This window comes from Struthio camelus, chromosome 2 (assembly GCF_040807025.1).
Source record: "Struthio camelus isolate bStrCam1 chromosome 2, bStrCam1.hap1, whole genome shotgun sequence".
Lineage (NCBI taxonomy): Eukaryota > Metazoa > Chordata > Aves > Struthioniformes > Struthionidae > Struthio > Struthio camelus.
The window spans coordinates 105,471,947-105,492,220 of record NC_090943.1 but is presented as its reverse complement, the minus strand read 5'-3'; the positions used below and the strand labels follow the sequence as shown (position 1 = coordinate 105,492,220).

Below are 20,274 nucleotides of genomic sequence, written 5' to 3'. Positions count from 1 at the left end.
TCTAGTAGCTAAAGGACTGCAAACTGTGCTTGAAGTTTCCCCTGCTTTTTGAGTATTCATAATAGCTCCTTCCTGAGTGGATTTTCTGGTATCTAATAGAAGTTAAGTTCAATCCAGGCCTTTCCTTCAATGATCTAATAGGGTCTTTCTCCTCTAGGTGCCTCCTATTTCAACAGGACTTACAGTCCTTTAATATTCTTGGTACTGCTGCCCCTTTGTCATATTTTGATTAAAATGAGCCAGTAGGTTTGCAGGAATTGTTGGGTGCACACACACATATGTGCGCATAGAGCACATGTGAGTACATAAGCCTGGTTTCATTAGTAAACAAGACTGAAAATCTGGTGAAATGTGTCTGTTTTACACTCAATATTTAAGGAGAGGGGAAATTCTTCCATTGTGGACCTGGGTGACTGAACAGTAGAGGTGACTAGGGGTGAAATGCATAGTTTAAATTTATTTAGTCTCTTGCTTCCAAAGCTGAAGTGCTTAAAAGTGATGACATGGAAAGTCTTAATGCTGACACTGATAATAAACAAACACGTTACTTTTACCAGATACTAAAGAGTGAGCTTTTCTTTACAGCGTAACAGCCTTAAGTCTGATCTGTGTAGACTGTTTGATTTTTAGCAGCTACTATTTTAATTTCCTTATCAGAGGAATGTACTATTAGGATACATTAAACTGGACACATTAGCCATTGTATATTTACCAATTAACAACAGGAATTTTGCATAACATATTTTCAGTTGTTGAATTCTATTTTCTGTATATAGCATTTAACAGGAAAACTATAAAATGCTTGACTCATAAAAGTGTTAGGCATAGCTTTTGAAGCTGAACAGTACATGCCTGTAATGTGTCGCCATGTTATTATTATCGTTGTTGTTACTATTACTACTACTACTCCTGCTACTACTAAACATTTTGTCTTCTGTCTATATTTTCATTTAGTGATTAAATCATTCATTCTGTGGTTTTACTAAGACTTTCGCATAGTCAGGATATAAGTATTTCTTTGTTGCTGATGCAGGTAATGGACTTGATTCCACTTTCTGTTATAGTAGTGCAAATCTTGAGTAACTGAATTGCCAGTGTAACACTGACAATGAAACAGCAAATTTAAGTCTGATGCATGTTTGCTATTGTCCTTAAGAATGTTAACTTGCTTCTGAGTACTTCCATTCATAAATGATGTACCATTTGAGTGACCATAATTGCTTTCTGAAACACTGTTTTCTGTTGTTTTTGTAGGGATTTCCCAAAGTTGGGAGGAGTGTTTTGTTTTTGTTTAAGTAAATGAAACACAGTTTCAAACCTGGGTTAGATGCCAGAAAATCCTCTCCCTCTCTCCTCTCCCTCCCTCTTCTTCTGTCTTTCACTTTGAGTCCTGGCTAAACTTTGTCATTTAACTACAGAGCCTAAAGTTCCTCATTAAAGGTTTGAGTTTGCTAAAAGCTTCTAGCCTTGCTTTCAGCCAGAGCAGTTAAATACACCAGTAATCCCATTTGGTGTACTCCCTTTGTTTTTAAGGATTTGCAAAGCCAGGGCCTGTGCTTCACTGTCCTAGAGGCCTTGGCTGTAAAAAGAAAAAGCAGAAGAACACACTTATGGGTGAGTTACGTATGCAAGTTATTGCGGCTTAAGGAGTTGCCATGTGTGGCTGAGCCAGGATAGCAGATTGTCTGTGTGCTCTTAACCCATCACAAGTACAGGCAAAATGCTTTCACTTATAGCTCTCTTAAAAGAGCCTTAAGATGGTACTTTTTACGCTGGGTTTACAACAGGCTAAACAAAAAACATAACTGACCAGCTGACATGGTTCAGTGCTATTTGGCAGCATTTCAGGCAGTAGGCACCCATTCTTCCTCTATGTGTCCTTGGCCCACTGAGCACATATATTTGCATTTCCCCACACATATATGCATGAGACTCCTTTGATGCTCAGAGTTGTATTAATATATTCAGGATCAGGCTTTTGTCTGTGTTCTGATTTCCCTGGCATTCTCACAATTTAATGTTAGAAAATGAAATTTTTTCTCATCAAGTCTGGTTATTTGCCTTCCTATTCTTTTAATGACTTCATTTTCTCAATGGTAAAGGGAATGAGTTTTTGCTGAACTCCATTGTGATAACTAGCTAGGAGATTTTCAAAGGTACCTTTAAAATTAGTATTAGAAAAGTGAACATTTTCCTTTGTGTGATACTTTTCTCTGCAAATGAGGCTTAACATTTAAACTTGGCAGACATGAAACAAACTTTCTTTAGAAGTTTAAATTAGAAGAGCAAGAACATTAATGTACCAAAACAGAAAGTGTTTCTGAAGGGTGAAGTCATACATAAATCATATTTAAACAAAGTTATACCTTGCTTGCTCAATACAGCAATTATATTGCTTTGGTTTTGCATGGATAACTGGAAACTTTAACTTGGCGACTTTTCTATCCATTGTAATAACAAGCTGACTTTTGAGGTTTCTGGAAGTTCTCTCTTGCTCTTCCGTTTGTATAATTTTGGGGTAGATAATGTGAAAAAAAAGAGAGGGAGAGAGAGAAAGCTGGCATAAGGGTCAGCGGTAGGTACTACAGTCCATCAGTAATAGTCCTGCTGAGCTGGCAGCTGCTTCCCTAAGTTCAGAGAGGTCACCATGGCTTCTTTCCTGTTGCTCCTCCAGGCATTGAATTGCCAGAGGAGCTGGAAAAAAGGCATCTTCCTTTCTTGCCCTGCAATACGAAGACAAAATCTGTACTCACTATGTAGGTCTGTTCTGGTAAGGCACGTAAAAGCTTGAGAATGATGAGAATGATTTAGGTTTATGTTGTACCTTGCCCCAGAAATATCTAGAAGCATATTGCAGACTAATTGACAGATATATTCAGATATGCATATGATGTATGAGCATGGAAACGGAGTGTGCATACATGTCCTTCCATGCATGGTGTATAGCCTTTAGCTATAAATTTAGTTCACCTTCCTTGTGGTTCTCATTCAAACATTTGAAGTAAGTTTGATTTCTTTTTTTTTCTTTTTTGGACACAAATATGAATGTTATCTCTTGTTTTGGCATTAAAAAAGGGGAAGAATCTTATTTAGCAATCTTTTTCTGCCAGCTTATCATATATTTCACATGCATTTTTTTCCTAATTATTCACTTACCAGACTATAGCAACTCTGAACTGTTTATATGTAAAGTCTGGTGTTTGAAAGAAAGAAACTTATATTTAAAATTTCCTTCTGCTTTTTTAAAGAGCATAAACTTTCTAAAGTGCATAAGCTCAAATGCAGTGCCAAATGTGCCCTTCCAGTATATAATAATAGCGATCTAATTGCACCCATTTCCCAAGGGGCAGAAAAGTAGAAAAGTAGAGTATGTATGGAAAACACTCTTTTTTTTGCCTTTGGCCGTGACAGGCTCCTACAGTAGGAATGAAATTCCATCCTCACAAAAGTCTATAGCAAAGATTTGACTCATTCCGGGGGGGCAGGATTTTGGCCCACGTGGCTGATTTCAGGGTATGATTTCAGCGACGTAACAAGCTTTAGCAAGGGCAAAGGAGTATTTGCTGTGGGAGGAAGAGTTGATTTTCATGCACTTTCTCCAGCCTCTGTCCCCTGCAGGAATAACTTTCTCTTTTGGTGCATCTGTTTTTCTTCTGAAGAAGACCAGAAAAAGCACCCATTAAACGGACATTCAGTTCCTCTCCTAGAAAAGCTCAATGGAAAAATATGCATCAATTTTTAATTGTGCATGTGCCCCATGGCATCTATGGCAAAACAGCAGTAGTTGGTGAAAAAAAGGCAATTATGACAGGAATGAGAAGTCTAGAGTAGTCTGTTGATGCCCCAAGACCTGTAGGCTTGAAATCACATTTCCCACCAGATTGTTGTCCTCAGAGTGAAGCTTGGAGGCCATGCTAATATTTTCTTCCTGAAATGAGAGCACGTTGGGTTGTCGTTAGTGTGAACTGCATGAATTTTTATACCTTTTCATCTCAAAAGGAGAAGCATCCAAAAATATCCAAATGACAATGTCATGCAGCATTGGCTTATAAACAGCATTTAATAAAGCAAGATTTCACTTTTTTTAGTTGAGGTTTATAAGAGTAACATGGTTTTCATTCCTATTGTACTAAGTTAGGTGGTCTCAGTTTACGACTACTAACACATTTATCAATCCTTTGAAGCATAAATTTCTGCATCTCACCAACCCAGTTTTTCCAAAAGACCAAAAGATCAGGCTTGGCCAAAAAGCGTTCTCGGTACATTTTAATTCCGTCTCTTGTTTCCCTGGAGTCAGCTATTAGAACCTCAGCCTGAGTGAAAAGTTTCTAATGCACTCCACATCCTGTTTGTACACAGAGAATTGATTGAGGGTATTTGGTGTATGAGTTGTTATGAATCTCTCACTGGTAGAAGATGAGGTGGGATAATGCTGGGTGCGTTGAGCTACCTTTGCGTATTGCTCTACCCTTGTGTTTTATTAGAACTGTGCTATTGAGGAAGTATATGCAGGTATCAGCGTGCAGGCACTCTCTCTCTCTCTCTGTCTCTCTCAATCTTCCTTTTCTTTTTAGGCCCTGAGGTAGATTTTTTCCTTCATCCACCGAGGAGACCAAGCTTTGTGTACATGAGTTTTAAAAAAATGCATGTTTGGCACTTTGTAGTATTTGCTTCGCTAATGAACGCTGAACCTACACATGTATATGTATGAGGTATAGTACTGTTGCCTATTAAAAAGTTCATAATTCGTTATTAAAGACCTCATATAGACAGTGAAGTACATCAGTGTTTAACTTTTGCCATTTACTCTGCAGCCTGCATAGTAACACATAAACAGGCTAAACAGCTACTAATCAAACCCTTTAAAGCCGCCAAACCCACTTTTTGTCTTTATTATGAAACTAAGATTTGGTCAACTGAGGTCAAGTTGTGCACTTAACACAGCTTCCATTATAGTCAGTGAACTCTGTAACAGAGAGTAAAGTCAAAATATAAACAGAGAACATTTCTGCAGCAGCTCAGGGCTGGGATTAACTTGGATCACCTAGTCTTCTGCTTTTAATGAAATTCTCTCCCTTATATTTTCTTGTTTGGAAGAGAGTCCAAAGTTATCTCATGCTAATTTAGTTAGGCAGTGCCCTCCAGGGATGTCACAGGCCTCCGTGACCTCTCCGGAGAGACTCAGTAAAGGGATGAGGGGAATTAAACATTCCTGAGAAATTGCAAAGCAGCAACCCCCAGAGACTTTAGAGAGAAACTAGCTCCAGACTAGCTGCCAGAGACCCAAGTCACCTTTTCAGCACTTCCTTGACATATCTCCACCAATCCCATCTGGCTTGATTCAGGGGGTCAGCGTGGGGACTGAGGAGAGGTGGCAGCTAGAAAAAGCAGCATTCAAGGGAGGTCTGCCTGCCTTGTGCTCAGTTGTTAGATGCTTCTTTCTGATGTGCAGCTAGATGGTTTTGTTTCCTTCTATTGCTCTATCCGTCTATTCTAATTCTTCATTTTCTGTGTGCTGGAAAGGGGACAAATACTGAACAAGGAGTTTTAGTTTTGTAATCGTTTCATCATTTGATGCACCATTTTGTTTCATACCGGTGTTTACAACCACTTCTTGGGCCCAATCCAGAAAATGCTGTGATTTTAGAGAGCTGCTTACATTAATATATCCTACAGGCCCCATTTTCCTCTGTTTTACATCAGAGTAATCAGCAGTCAGGCTGTAGCAATACATAAAATGACTCTGTCGTGAAGTCAGAATCAGGCATCGTTTACCAGATGAAGCCCATTTTTTACGGGAAAAGATTCAAGAACTTTATTTTCAGGCTTCCCTCCATCATTGTGCAGAAGAGGAAAAATTACATTTGGTGAGACATGGGTAGGCAAGAGAGAAAAAGACACCAAGAAACCACCGTAACTTGTGGTTACAGCGACACTGTAATTAGTGTCTTGATCTGTTGAATAATTATTCTGAAATTATTATTATGAAATATTATCTGACTTATCTCTTGCATCACAATACTACAAGGGAAATGTGTAGTATCTCAAGAAATGTCTATTCATTGAGTTTTGGAATGTGTAACCTAAAAATCATTTCTGTGCATTTTCATCCTTAGGTTTTCTTGCCCTTTTATTTCTTTCTTTAATTAGTCCAGGTCTAGGCAGTATTGAGGAAAATGGTTTGTATTCTCACCTTTTAGGGGGAAGAATAACTTTTTTCACTATAGAAGTGCAGATAAAGACATTTAATTCCATATAACAAATAATGCACTTCATCATAAAATGCCTGTGTAGCCTCTAACATTCTTACAGCACTCTAGTCACATAAATATTATCATTCCAATTTCACAGACTGGAAAATTTAGGAGGTAAGATTAAGTGCTTTAGTCCAGGCCACAAAGAGAGTCATTGTCACAGCTGAGATTAGGACACTGGAGATCTTGTCTGCTCATCATTTGCTTAGACCAAACTGAAATTAATAAATAGGCTAGACCTAAAGCTCGACCCATGCAATTATAATATGGCTTATGGTAGAACTATTGAAAAAAAAATTATTCAGAGCAGAGAATTGTGTTCATTTTCTGTCCCAGTCTGAAATATATTTCAGCAGTAGAGTTATAAATCTCTGAAAAGAAAAAGAAAGAAAAGAGACTTATACATGGAAACAGGCACATAACAGATGATAATGTCATTGTAATGATAAATCTGCTGTGCTCTGTAATGACTCATGCATGTGCCACTGTTATTTGCCTGAGAACAGACTTCTGGCCCTAGCCAAGTAATGTTTGTGGGAATGTTGTTAGTGTCTGGCATATGGAGGATGTTCCAACTTTAATGGCAAAATACCTGGTGAAGATTCTCATTCGTGTCAATTGTGGACGGAGAGTTCTTACTCAATCTGGATGTAGTATGACTGATGGCTTCTGACGTGCGGGTAGCACACAGATTTATTGCGAGTGTAAGTTGAAGTGTGATAATGCTACTGGGGTATTCTGTAATAATATGGTAAAACACTTGTCAGCACTTCATCTCAAGCAGTGAAAGTCTATTGTATATGCTACACAGAGACAGATAAAAAACATAAGTATACTTAAAACTTCATATGGTTTGCATTTTTAGTAACAGCTCTCCTGACTCTAATATAAGACAGGTTTTAATTTTGTTTTGGGTAAGTAGATGTGCTTACAGTCTCACACCCACAATTCCATGGCTTTAAATAGAATCGCTCCCAGGGTGCATAAAAGAACACATGCTGTTATGTGAAGGGTTTATCCAGGATGCCAGGACTGTATTTATTGCTGGGAACAAACTGAATAAAATTTTCTATTCCGTTTTGACACTAGCCCACAGAGAGCAGCCATATCTCCAGTTTTAATGCACATCCTTCCCTTTCCCTGACTTAGGATTCACTGTGATTAATAGCAGTTGCAGTAGTAGTAATTGCTAATAGTGGTGGAATTAGAATGACCAGAACAAGCCAAGGGAAGGTCAACGCCAAGTGCCCTGCAAATGTATTTTGAGCACGCTCAAAAGAAAACTTCCTATTGTCTTTTCACATCTGCACTGCACAGCCAGATGTCTAAAATACATTCTTTGGTCTCTGGGATCATTTTACTGTTGACCTCTTCTAGCTGAAATTCCCATGCCCCATTTTGAGATGGCATGGACCATGAGCTGGTGCTTTGCCCTGAGCACAAAGGAGCTTCCTCCTGGGCAGAGCAACAGTGGCACTAATGCTGTGCTGGAGAAATGCTAAGGGAAGTTCAGTCCTGCAGGTGGAGTTAAACCCACCAGACTCTTCACATCAGCTGCTGAATCACATGGTGGCAATTTTGGGTACTGTCGGCCTAAATTTGAACTTGTGACATGAGGTAAAAATAAAAAGAAAAAAAAAATCCCTCTGTATTGCATTACCAAATCCCTGAGGCATCAAGGTTGCGCTCTGCCTCTGTCTGTACTCAGCCAAGAGGATTTAGCATTGAATTCCAAAATGTTGTCACCTGAAATGTTCTTATAAAGAAAAATACAAAAATTCTACAGAGTCAGGAATGAGATTACTTTAGCATCTTGACACTTTCTGAGGTGACTTTTTGCTTTTGGTAGTTAGTAAAACATAGCTGGCTGTGTATTTTTGCCACTGCCTTATAACTGATGATGAAAAAGAGGTGAAAAACTTCCATTGCTAACTCCAATGAGCTGAAAACTGGAATAAAATCAGAAGGAAAGTTTCAGTGATGTGTTAAAAGGAGCACACTCTTATTTACACAGGTTATTCATACAAAGACAAATCTAACTTTATAAGGACCCAATGAATAGTAAACATTTTCCTCAGTATGACTGACATTTCAAGTTAATTATTTTAAATTATTATTCAGGGGTCTAGCATCATTAGGAAACTGGTTGCAGTCTGAGGAGAAAATGGGGAGGACTTAGTGTTCAAAAGCATGAAACGTGAATTCTGAAAATTTGAGGGAAAACGTAAATTATAAAATAGAATTCAGGTATATTTTACATTGTCAACCAGTTCACTCTATCTCCCTGTATTGCTTAAAAAAAAAGTTCGTAAATGTTATCCCAGTACTCTTACTTTATTCCTTATACTATCTTAACGGATTGTGCTTCTTCCTTTCCAATTATACCCTCACATACATATAAACATTATGAAGTACTGATTTTTTTATCTTTAAGCCTATCTGCCTGTGCTCTGGCAGTTCTCTGCTGCTCTTAGCACTTTTTTACAGTAATACTAATGGCTTAACCTAAGTCAGGGCCCTTTTCTGATAGGCACTGTGCAAATCCCTGCAGACCTACAAACCTCAAAGGGAGAGGCTAGCAAACTGGAGAGAACACTCCCAAAGGGCAGGAAAGGAAATGGAGATTTGGAGGGTTAAAGTCATTGCCCGAATCACAGTACAGATCAACAGAAGTTTTGATTCTGTTGAGATCAATACTATTTTGATCCATGGCTCATGCTGCTTCTCTTACCCTAGACAAAGAAAGCATGTTACACTGCACTTAACTGGAAGCGTCTGAGCAATCCAGGGAAGAAACGGGAGACACACGAGTGTCAGAAACATAAGCCAGGATTTTTTTTATAGTCAAATGTTGCACTGTAAACATTTTGCGATCAATATCTGTGTTGTGATTGTTATTTTGGGGCTGATCATTTTGTTAGAGTAAACATGCCAGTTCTTGGCTTGAAATCCTAGTCTGTTTTCTTGTGGTTAGATCATGGCCCCAACCAGTCCTTCTTGGCACTGATCCCTAAGACTTCTCTACCCTCACCGCAACCTGGGTACAACCCTTTACTTTAGTGGTGAGTAATCCTGTCAAATAGGAGTCTGTTTCTTTGCGAAGATGTATTTTTTCTTTCATTCATATAAAAATAGCAGGGAAAATTAATTCTGGAAGGGAAAAAAGGGAGGGCGAACTGGGTCAGATATCTCTTAGGACTGTCTGGTCCTAGGCTCCTAAGATGGAGCCTAGAAAACAGGTATTTATTCTATATTTTGCCTAGGTAATACAAATCTGAGTGATTAAAACTAGCAAATACTTTCTATAATTCAAATTTCTCTCATTTTTCTCTATTTAGCTTTTAATTTATTTCAATTTTTATTAAACGGAGTTTAAAGTGCCCTTTTGTTAGTAATTGTGACAATATCCTCCAAAATTAAAACGAAAGAAACAGAGTCTATATGCATCCTTTCTGTATCTTTTCATTTAAATTACTTTGTGTCATGCATGTCACTTTCAATTTTACCATTTGGAGAATAAACAAACCATTGTGGACCTAAAAATCTGTTCAAAATTTTTTGGCAGGAAAAAAAGACTATATTAATTTTCATTGTTGCAGAGGTTTCCCAACAAGCAGCTATACTGTTTCTTTTTGCCTCCAGCCAACAACTGAAGATCAGTTATAAAACTGTATACAAATGCTTCCATGTATTGAAAGAACAATATTTTGACACTGAGTGACACAACCAAAAAAAAAAAAAAGGCAGACAGCAGTAATTTCGTTTCTGATAACACAATGAGAACATTGTGTATTCACCTGAGGTGTATGTGAAAAACATCATGTTGCATTAACAGGGAAGGTTATTTAGAACTTGACCTTTAAAGTTTATCTGGATTATAATGCTTGTGGTTTTTATTAATAAAATTGCCTACTAACATTTCATGAGTTCTCATCGAGAACTGTAAAACAATTGGGCTATCTGCTTACACGAGAAAAGTTACACAGTATTTCCTAGTATTTCCTACTGATGTGAGAGGGCTTTTGTTTCTGAAGACATTGATATTGTTTTCGTTCAAGATGCTCCACAGAGATTATCAGGTATTTTATTATCTTAGTAACTTTATAGTTGCTGTATTATTATCCTCCAATATATCAGCTATAACCTTTTAACTTAAGAAAAATTACGGAAGTGAACATAATACAACTCTGAGCAAGTTCACATCTACAGCAAACTATACAATTTGACTAAATCACCAAGCACACTTCAAACTGCTTCTGTGGCGATTTATCATCTGTAACTTTGAAAATCTGTGAGAAGGTTTATCAAATGACTTGTGATATTTTCTTACTATATCCTAGGAGACTTCTAGTAGGTGTCAGTGAAAGTGATTTTTGTTGATGCTGTTTGTTTACTCTCTTAGGATTCTTAATGTAAATTTCCTATTGTTCTTCTCAAATAATGTGGTTTTCCTCTCAGAGGAAAATATTTTCATCTTGACTTTGTTCCCATTTTTTATCTTTTCTATTAGTGATACAACTTTCTTTGCCTTGCAAACACTGCTCTTCTGAATGGAAGCAGCTGCAATGTCATGAGCACTCAGTGTCTCCTGTTAGTGAGTAGAAAGGACAACGCTAAAGCAAAGCTTTGTAAAGAGACATTGGATTCTTTATGTTCAATGGTTAAGGAAGAAGCATATCAAAATGCATCTAAGCTGATGAAATCTGATAGATACTTAAATGGTATTCAGGAAGGCTTTTTCATGAATGGAGATTCTCTGAGCTGCACTGTTATCCTGCCCTGACACCATGATTACTGGTGATCTGAGAAAACAGGATGATTACTCTCCAGGGAAGAGGAGGAGGCATGTGTCCTGCACTTCACGGACACTACTTCTCTTGCCATAGGTTTTCAGAGAGTGTTGAGCTGATGAAAAGCGTCTCAGCCTTGTTGCAATGATAGACATTGGCCTCCATTTAAGAACTTTAGTATGTCTTTCAAATACAAACTGTAACCATGTAGTAAGGTGCTTGCTTATTGGGTGTGTACCTTTCTTTTTTGATTAACTAAACAAAAGGGGTTTTATATCAGGAAAAAGAACATAGGAATACACTGATTATGTATACTCCAATATTCCTGCTGTCACTGGCTCCTTGGGAGTATCAGAGGGCCTGGCAGTACATCCCTGTGGTTTTCGCTGGCAAGAATCTCCCTGCTGTATCTGCCTTGTCTTATAACATTGTCAGAAACAAGTACTAATGCAATAGTCATTACCTAGCCTGAACTCCCACTGTGGTAAGGAGCATAGGATCATGCCCAATGGTTTTATGTTGGCATCCAGGCAGAAGCAGCGTATGCTTCACTCTGATCGCAAGGCTTATTCTGCTGCTGCTCGAGCTTCGTTAGTATTTGTCAGCCATGTGTGCTATGCCCATATTGTGTACAGAACATGGGTAAGGAGATTTTTTTTTGCTTTGTCATGTATTTTGTGTTTGTATCACTGTCTCTTTGTATAATCTCCTTATGTAACGCACTCTTGCCTACTGGGTACACCCAGTACACACCTACCCTTTTAACAGTTGCAGAAGTCAATCAGATGGAGGTAAGTCAGCCAGCATAGCACCTCCTCTTCCTTCTCTGCCCCTCCATAAGTAAACAAGTAGACAAACTAGAAGTCAGTTTGGGTTCAGAGCTCTCAGCCAGTGTTCCCAGTCTCACTTTTCTAAGGCACGATCAATTGTGGTCATTTCTGTAGCAGCTTCAGAAACCACAGCCAGTCAGCTGTGTTGTGTCAGGAAGGGCCAGGCAATGGCATCTGGAACTGCTTCACATCCAGGCAGGCAGGAAGTGTGTGGGCATGAAATCTGCTCACATCGCACAGTGCAGAAGATGTGGAGCAATTTCGCTCCATGCCAGTGCCATTGAGTTGGGACAATGCAGAGAGGGAGATGATACAATAGCCCTGTCTTTTGTGGTACAAAGGGAATAGTCCCTCATGATGCATGCAGGAACAGCAGTCACGCCAGGCCTTTGTGCTCGCCTGTGTGCTCTCCTTGCTGCCACATCCGTGTAAAGGCTCATCATGCTTTGGCCCAAACTGCTCGATTCTCCTTCTCAGTGGTCACCCCCAGCAGGATAGCTAGGTTTGGGATCACTAGAGAGTACCATGTCCAACCCACTGAATTCTTCTGCCCACTTCTAGACAATAGAGTATGGAATACTGTAAAGACATAATTTCTATAAATGGTAATAATGTACTTTTGGGTCTTTCTGGGTGGTAATGTTTTCTGACTTAGAAATTGCTCCCTAATTGTTGACAGCCTTGAGGTAACCCATGCCCTCCGCAAGTGATAAGTAAGTAGAGCTAGACATTCACCAGTCTCTGCTTCTTTGTCTTTGAAACACATGGACAATGCACCCTGCATAAGGCTACAGCTATCTGTTCCTTCTCCTAAAGTAAACGTTACTGATTTGATTTGATTGTGTGTGTGTGCGTGACAAATACAAAGAGTTCAGAAGTTCTTTGCATAATACTTAGAAATATGTATGGAAGCTTTTTTTTGACATTATAGGAGTTGGAGTAAAAGTGCTCTATAGCAGTGGAGGGCATCGGGAATATTTTACATTTATCACATTGTCTTTGTTCAGCCATCTCTGTTTAGGGTCTGGCATCAGATAAGACATAAGAAAAGGCTTTATTGATTCTTTAGAAAAATCAACTTTTATTTCTAGAGCAGAAATCATCGGCCGTACTTTAAAGTCTCTGAAAGTCGGACTTGTATCTCCTTCTTCTCTTAAGTAGGCAGATACCTGATTAAGGGCCCATTTTAACAATATACAGTGCTAGAGTGGGCAGTGAAAGGAAAGAATCAAATAAATAGAGTTAAACATAACCTCGTCTTTGTTATCCATGGATGATAGCCCAGTTAATAAATGCTTTCTCACTGGGATGCTGGACTGGAAGTTAATGGTGAAACACAGCTACAACATACTCCAGATGCTCAAGTCAAGCACATGTATCACAACCATAACAGAAGCGGCATGCACAGAATGAGTCTATAAGGGGCTTATGTTATCCAGTTTGGGTTTTCTTCTTCGCTAACCCAGGTGTGAACAGCTATGTAAGCTAAGAATTTGGGGCAGAGAGAAGACTTGTTCATGTTTTGAATATGTTGCTTGAAGTTGGTGCTTACTGCTGGCAGGGTTTTATACACAGAAAAGGGAAGAGAGAAAGATGAAAGAGAAAAGATTTTGGCAGAAGCTGTGGTTCAGGCATGCAGAATAGATATCCTAGTCCACATAATCATAAAAGTGTGTCCATTTGCTAGACTTGCTACATATCTCTCTCTGGTTAGGTTTCTTCTGTCTTTAAATGTAAATGACATAGTATTGCCTTTAGACTTTGTGAGTCACTAGACCAGAGCAAAAAGAGTTCAGATATGAAAAATATGCTTTGTTACACTTGCCATTAAAGGAACAGTCTTATTTTGAGATAGCTGAAGTCTGAAATGTTTCCATAATAGATTTCTCCTCTTTTTCCGCATCCATCTACATTTTGTTAACTAAATCAAGGTAAAAATTAAGGGAAGAGTGGCAGAAATGAGCAGAAGTCCTTGACTTGCAGTCAGCCCATCCAGAAAAGTTTTTACAAAGAAATATGAGATTTAAAAATATAAGAATATAAGCTTCTCCTTTCCTGTGCCACAAAAATTCCTAAAATATATGACCTTGTGATGGTTAAAAGATAGCCGAGAGCCAAAGCTGGGCAGTGTTTTTATCACAGTTCAGCCATGTCATGGGTCATGTGGTTCAGCATGTGAACAGGAAGGTGAGAATGGGTGAACTTTTGCCTCAGTTGTGCAGTCCATCAGAGAATAAATGGACCAAATCACTCTGCAGCTGTATAAGGAGGTGAACGGCTGAATACCTCTCACACAGAGGCCTTTGTGTTCTGGACATGATCTAGCATTATGATGGGACGCACTAGGCTGAGGCTTTGTAGCAATTACTAACCCATTATCACGCTAGAACATGAGATCATTTATCTTCTAATTCGGAGTGTCACCTGTTCTTCATTTACCAGTCAATAACCATTAATTACTTTCAGTGGAAATTTAAACAAAGCTTTTCCCCTCTGTTAAAACCAGTAAGCCATTCAGTAATGACAAATAAACCTGGAGCTGTATCTCCCCTTTTCCTCTCATTCTCAGCCTGCAGTCTGGTACGATATGAACTCTTAAAGGAAATGCCTAGAAATTGATAGGTCAAGGGCCTTTAATAGTCTGATGGGGGCAGAAAAAGGCACATTCCTGGCACTTACTGTAGGGAAAGCATATAGCTGCTACTAGTAGGCAGATTTCTGATTGGTTACACGGGCTGTACCTGTGGAAATGAACATTTGAATGCAGAGTTTATTCAAAATTTGTCTGTCGTCTGGCTTGCGTTTAATTCTTTCACAGAATATTCATGCAGACTCATTCAAAATAACAGTGTTTGGTTGCCTTCCTCAAAGTGAAACAGAACTATCAATTACTTTGTTTGTAATTATTAACATGTCCATTTTTTCCTACCTGATTTGACTGGGGTAACTGTAAATGCCAACAGTTGTGAATGGCAGAAAAACCAACAGTGAGAGATTCTCAAGTAATCATTAATATAAACATTCTTTCCTGGTAGGAGTTGAGGCAAAAATTGCTTTTAGCAACTGTATCTGTGGTTTTTGATCATTGCTAAGCTGACCCTGCAGAAATTTATTACAGTTTAAGCAGTACGTCTAAGAAGGTGATTGCCTGTTCTTTGAAATGGTGGAAGAGAGGTGATAAATCCAAATGCATAAAAGCTGGTGGGATGGATTGTGAAGAGCCGGTTTTTTTGTTGCTAGTATTTTGTAGCTGCCTCCTTCACTGCAGTGTATATTTTATAATAGCAGGCAAGGAAGTTCCAAATTCTATATTAATGCACAAAATTAATTTATAGATATTTGAAGTACTCATTGGATTCCTTAATGTCTCAGTGTAAGAAGCTGTACTAAAATTGTGTCCAATGAATTACAATACTGAGGTGTTTAAAAGTGGAAGGATGCCAGAAAAGCATCATAAGCCTGATCCTGCTTTTACTTAGATACATTAATGCTACTTTACAAAAATGTGAAGTAAATAGCAGGTCCTTATGCTAATGTAGCATATTAGGTCAAGCTAGGTGGCTTTTTTTATTATTATTATTTTTACTAGTAAATGAGATTTGGCTGTTACAGCTTTGTCAAGCTTGCTGTGTGCATTTCAGACAAAGTACCACAGGCCAGACCTTGAATTCACTACACACAGAAAACACCCACTACAGTCAGGAGGAGAACCACTCTAAATTTTGGCTGTGACTGACCAACTGTCTAATCCTTAAAACCCTTATCCACTCAGATAGTGCCTTCTCATAGAAGGCAGCTTGTTGTTTTCAGATGGGCTGCTTAAGGTAAGCTGAAGGCCTGTGAAATCCGTGACTAGGCTACAAGCACACCTGTCAATTACTTATTTTTAAAATCCCTTTTACCTTTCTGTGAAGTTGCTGCTGCTGTGAATCGTACCAGTTTGTCCAGTCATGAAGAAGCAGGAATTGGTGATTTAGCATGACCTCTCAAATCAGCAGGGGAACCCCAATGTTCCAAGAAAGCTAACATGAGACAGAGAAATTAAGACATCTCCTCCCCACAAGAGGAGTTTCATCGGCCAGTCGGTTATTTCTGCGTCATTGGCTAGGACGCTCAGCCCTTGGAAAGGAAAAATAAAGTTGCTGCCATTGTCCTGCCCAGCAGGTCATATCCCTAAAGCACAATTAATGTCAAGGACTTACGCAGCAGTTGTCCAAAACTCAGCCTTCCATGCACGTTCAAGATGCAAAAAGGTTCAAAAGGAACATGTTAATAAAATCTTGTCAAAACTTTGGAAGACGCATGAAATAATAACTAGGAAGAAAAATGGCTTGCAGATAGAACCATTTAAGTGGAATGTATCTCCTTGCTATGCTGGACACTGATTTATTAAGAAGAGGGGGGAGAAAAAAATTGAACATTTCAGGTGGTATTTACCAAAAGAAACTGAGCTGTCCCAAAGCTTTTATTAATCTGATTTGCAGAGTATCCGCTGTTATCAAGGGACCTACTAAAGTTGTTTTCTTTAAAGCTGATGTGAAGAGGTCAATGCAAATAGCATTGTGGATTACACTGGGAGAAGGTGGCAGTTCCTTTTAGCATATGGAGAGAAAGTTGAATTATTTTGTTTTCCTTTTCTGATTATTTATTAAATGAGGAGCATGCCATACAGGTATTGCCCTCTTCTTTTCCAAAGGAAATGAAGTGTTTACATCATTTTGATGGATCTAAAGCAATAACTACTTTGTCCACCAACAATTCCGAGGCAGTACAGTAGTCTAGTGGCCAGAGCAGTGGTTTACACATCAGCAGACTGAAATTCTTTGTTACTGAAAGGTACCTGCCGTGATACCTCAGACAAGTCACATGTGTTGTTCTGTGCCTTTTTTCCCATCTGCTTTCCTGCCAATTGAGCCAGCTAGCCCTCTGTGATGGTACTCATCCATCATTCTCTCTTTGTGGGAGGGGACTCTGAAAGGCATTGCTTTGGGAAGTAAACAGGCTCCCCTGAAATGCAAAAATGCTGATAATCTCATGAGGTTGTGCTTCAGAACCAGTTGTGATTTTTGTCACTGTGCAAATAATTTTCTGAAGGAGAAATACTAATGGGTGCCTCACTTTTCTATCAGTGTTTCTCTGTTCCTGTGTCGAAAAGATTTGTATTTCTGTGTTACTGTATCAAAAGAGAAAGTTTCTACTAGAGGGCTTTGCTGTGTGATATTCAGTACATCCTTAGCAGGAAAAACAGAAGAATTTGGTCAGATACACTATTGACTATTCTTTGTTACATATTTTATTACTTATTCTTAATTAATATCTCAATTTAGCCAAAACAAACATGACAGAAGTAAGCGTCAAAAGAAACCCTATTTTCTGATGGTGTCAAAGTGTTTGGGATTTTTCTATGACAGTCAAGAGCACTTTGGATGGAAGGATTATAATAATTTGTTCTCTTCCCCTTGACTTTGTCAATACACGTAATGTTTTAAGTGAATCCATACTCCTGTGTGCTAGACCAAGCCTGTGTTCAAAAGTAAACATTTTAAAGTCTGTCCTACAGAAACCCCTGCTGTAAACAAAAATGAAAGTCAAGTATAGGATTGTTTTCCATAATAAGAAATGATTTAACTCTTTTCAGAGTTGCACTGAACTGGTTAATAGCCATCACATTAGGAAAGTGCTAATTTCCCTAGCTTGGTGTGTGTGTAGTTATCTCCAAATCAAAAATGCAGTAATATAATATCATGTACCAAAGAGACCACTTACATATGCACTGAATCTGGCTTTGTTTGTCTTTCCACAGGCTATGTGGCTGATGTTGCAAACAGATGAGCCAGAAGACTTTGTCATAGCCACTGGGGAGGTCCATAGCGTCCGTGAATTTGTGGAGAAGTCATTTAGGCACATTGGGAAAACCATTGTGTAAGTATGAACATGAGATAATAGCCACAGGTTGAACATTTATAACCTGCAATGATTGCTGTGTTACAGAGCATTGTTTCTCTACATCCTTTTTTTTTACTCTTTGCTTTATAATTTTGTAACATGTGGCCTTCTGGGCATAAATGACTGCCGCAGGGGGTAAGTCCGCTGCTGTTCTCCACACTATAAGAAAAAAAAAAAGTAGGAGGGTAGATCTTAGGTTTTGCTTCCAAGTCTTCTCTGTTCTCTCATTCGCTCCCTGTCTTGGGGGACAGAAGCCGCTTCAAAAATATTAGTACTAGGCTGCTGTTTATCAGCCTGCTGCAAAAGGTGTTTCATGCCCTAATCTCTGTCTTACTGGTCCCCAAATCCAGGATATCCCCTCAGTTTCCCTCCTATCCTTTGCTACCCAAAGAGATGACACCTGCCACTCCTGTTCTTTTCCACATGACAGCCCATCATCCACACCACAAGGACTATGTGGCAACTCACTCTACATTCCTATTAGCTCTTGTCCTACCAAGCCATAAAAATGTTGACCAGTGGGTGCAGAATGTTTACAATGCATATTCCACATAGTTTGATTGAAAATACAAAATTCCTTCTCAAGGCCATATAATAAAACCAGGATGGCTTGGTGAGCGCTTTCCGTAATTTATATTTTTATTGTTTATTATTTTTTCAATTTCCCTCCTTCTGTATCTTCTCTGGGCCCCATGCATCAACATACCAATCTCAGCTGGAAAAGGGAGAGGAAAGCCACAGGCTCTTCCATGACGCTAGCGCCAGGGCTGTTCCTCAGGCCATCAAAGTCACTTGTGCAGCTGGTGAACTTTTGACAAGACCAATAAGTTTTACTTGGGAACAAAAACTTGACAAATTCAATAAATATGCAGAAGTGCAGAGATATATACAATATTATTTGAACAGTCAGTGGGTGACTGAGGAGGTAATAACATTTTCTCCTCAATGAGTTTTTAGTCTGGTTTCAATTTTTGGCATCAACATTCAGAAAAAAAAATCTGATAGAGGGAGGGAGAGACTGTTTAAAGAGAATTTCTAGCCCAAAAGCTCCATTCTGGGAATATGTTTCCCTCCATATTTTTAGCATCTCTTGACACTGAGATGTCCCTGTTTGATCACACATTGCTCAGTATGCCTTAACAGCAGTGAGAGTTGACAGGGTAAAGGGGCAGGGGGTAGTGGGAGCTATATTAATCTGAGATGAAATGAATAAAGACTCTGTTACAATGATGGCAAAACAGAATTACATGTTGTAGAGGTGCTTGTTCCATACAAGTGAGAATTCTTCTCATATTGAGAACTTTTTTTGCCCCACCCAGTGTTACTTTTCAAAAGGAAAAATGAATATTTGGTGAACAACTTTTTTTTTAAATTTGGTTACCTAAAATTAGAAATTGACATGTGTAGGTCAGTACCTACACAAATGTTGTGATGTGCAGATGTTCCCATCATTCATAGTTTCATTTGATGTCAGTAAATTTATCCACTAGTTTAGAATTAAGCTTCTTTCTTTGTTATTAGCCTAAGAAGTCTCCATTTCCCAAGACTGATAAATAAGCATGTATTGTCCAGAAAGCAAAATTAACCCTCTAGAAAACCAAAAGCAAAGAACAAGGATTACTCAAAAGCATGTGAAAGTACTTTTAGGAAGAGCTTCTGTTATATAGAAGATATTAAAGACTTATTTTAGATTTAATTGGTCCTAATACACAGGATTTTGTGTCACATATGACAGAATGGTTTCATATAATGGACTGCACATCATTCAGGTTGGTGATTATTGCGTTCCCTGTTTAGATTAAGTCACTGAATTATAGGTTTCACTCCTGGGAAATTCTAACAGTATTACTTCAACTGATAAAATAGGGCAGCTATTTTATGTGCACAAAGGCATATTTACCTTTCTAATTAATCAATCAAAGTAATTTTCAAAAAAGATATAATAGTCTATATCACTGCCATGGATTTTTAGCAGCTTAAGTGTCTAAATCACTTTTAGAAACAGGGTTTGGGTTGCTAATCTCCTTGGTTCTTTTGAAATATTTTTTCACTGTATATGATATATTAACTACATCCTTAAGCCAATCATGAGTAATATGTAAATACCTGTGCATATGGGTACTGAGGTGACATTTTAGGTGCTAGTGACAATTTTGTTGCTGATCATTTTGAGAGGAATGCAATTCTGATCATTTTAGAAATAATCCAGCCAAATTCCTTCTCCCTGCTCTGTGGGTGGGGTTAGCATAAAAACTGATCCTCTGCTCATCCTGGAGCCATCACTCATCTTTCAAAGTGCGTGAGATTTAGAATTCTGGGGGGGATCGAGAAAGGTGTGTTAAGAATCCCCATAACTTTTCTAGATGTCAGCCCAGCCTGTGCTTTTCCAGAACAGACACAAAGACACATGCACACACACACACAAACGCACGCATACACACACACACACGCACG

General features: G+C 38.6%; 1 protein-coding gene across 3 annotated transcripts in view; it reads left to right on the top strand.

Moving 5' to 3' along the window:
- The window catches only part of GMDS (GDP-mannose 4,6-dehydratase), a 428,741-nt gene that overhangs the window by 326,587 nt on the left and 81,880 nt on the right, over positions 1-20,274 (top strand). For all 3 annotated transcript variants that reach the window (XM_068931997.1, XM_068931999.1, XM_068931998.1), the window contains one exon: positions 17,678-17,796. In XM_068931997.1, coding sequence (XP_068788098.1) covers positions 17,678-17,796 — 119 coding nt within the window. The remainder of the gene's footprint in view (positions 1-17,677; positions 17,797-20,274) is intronic.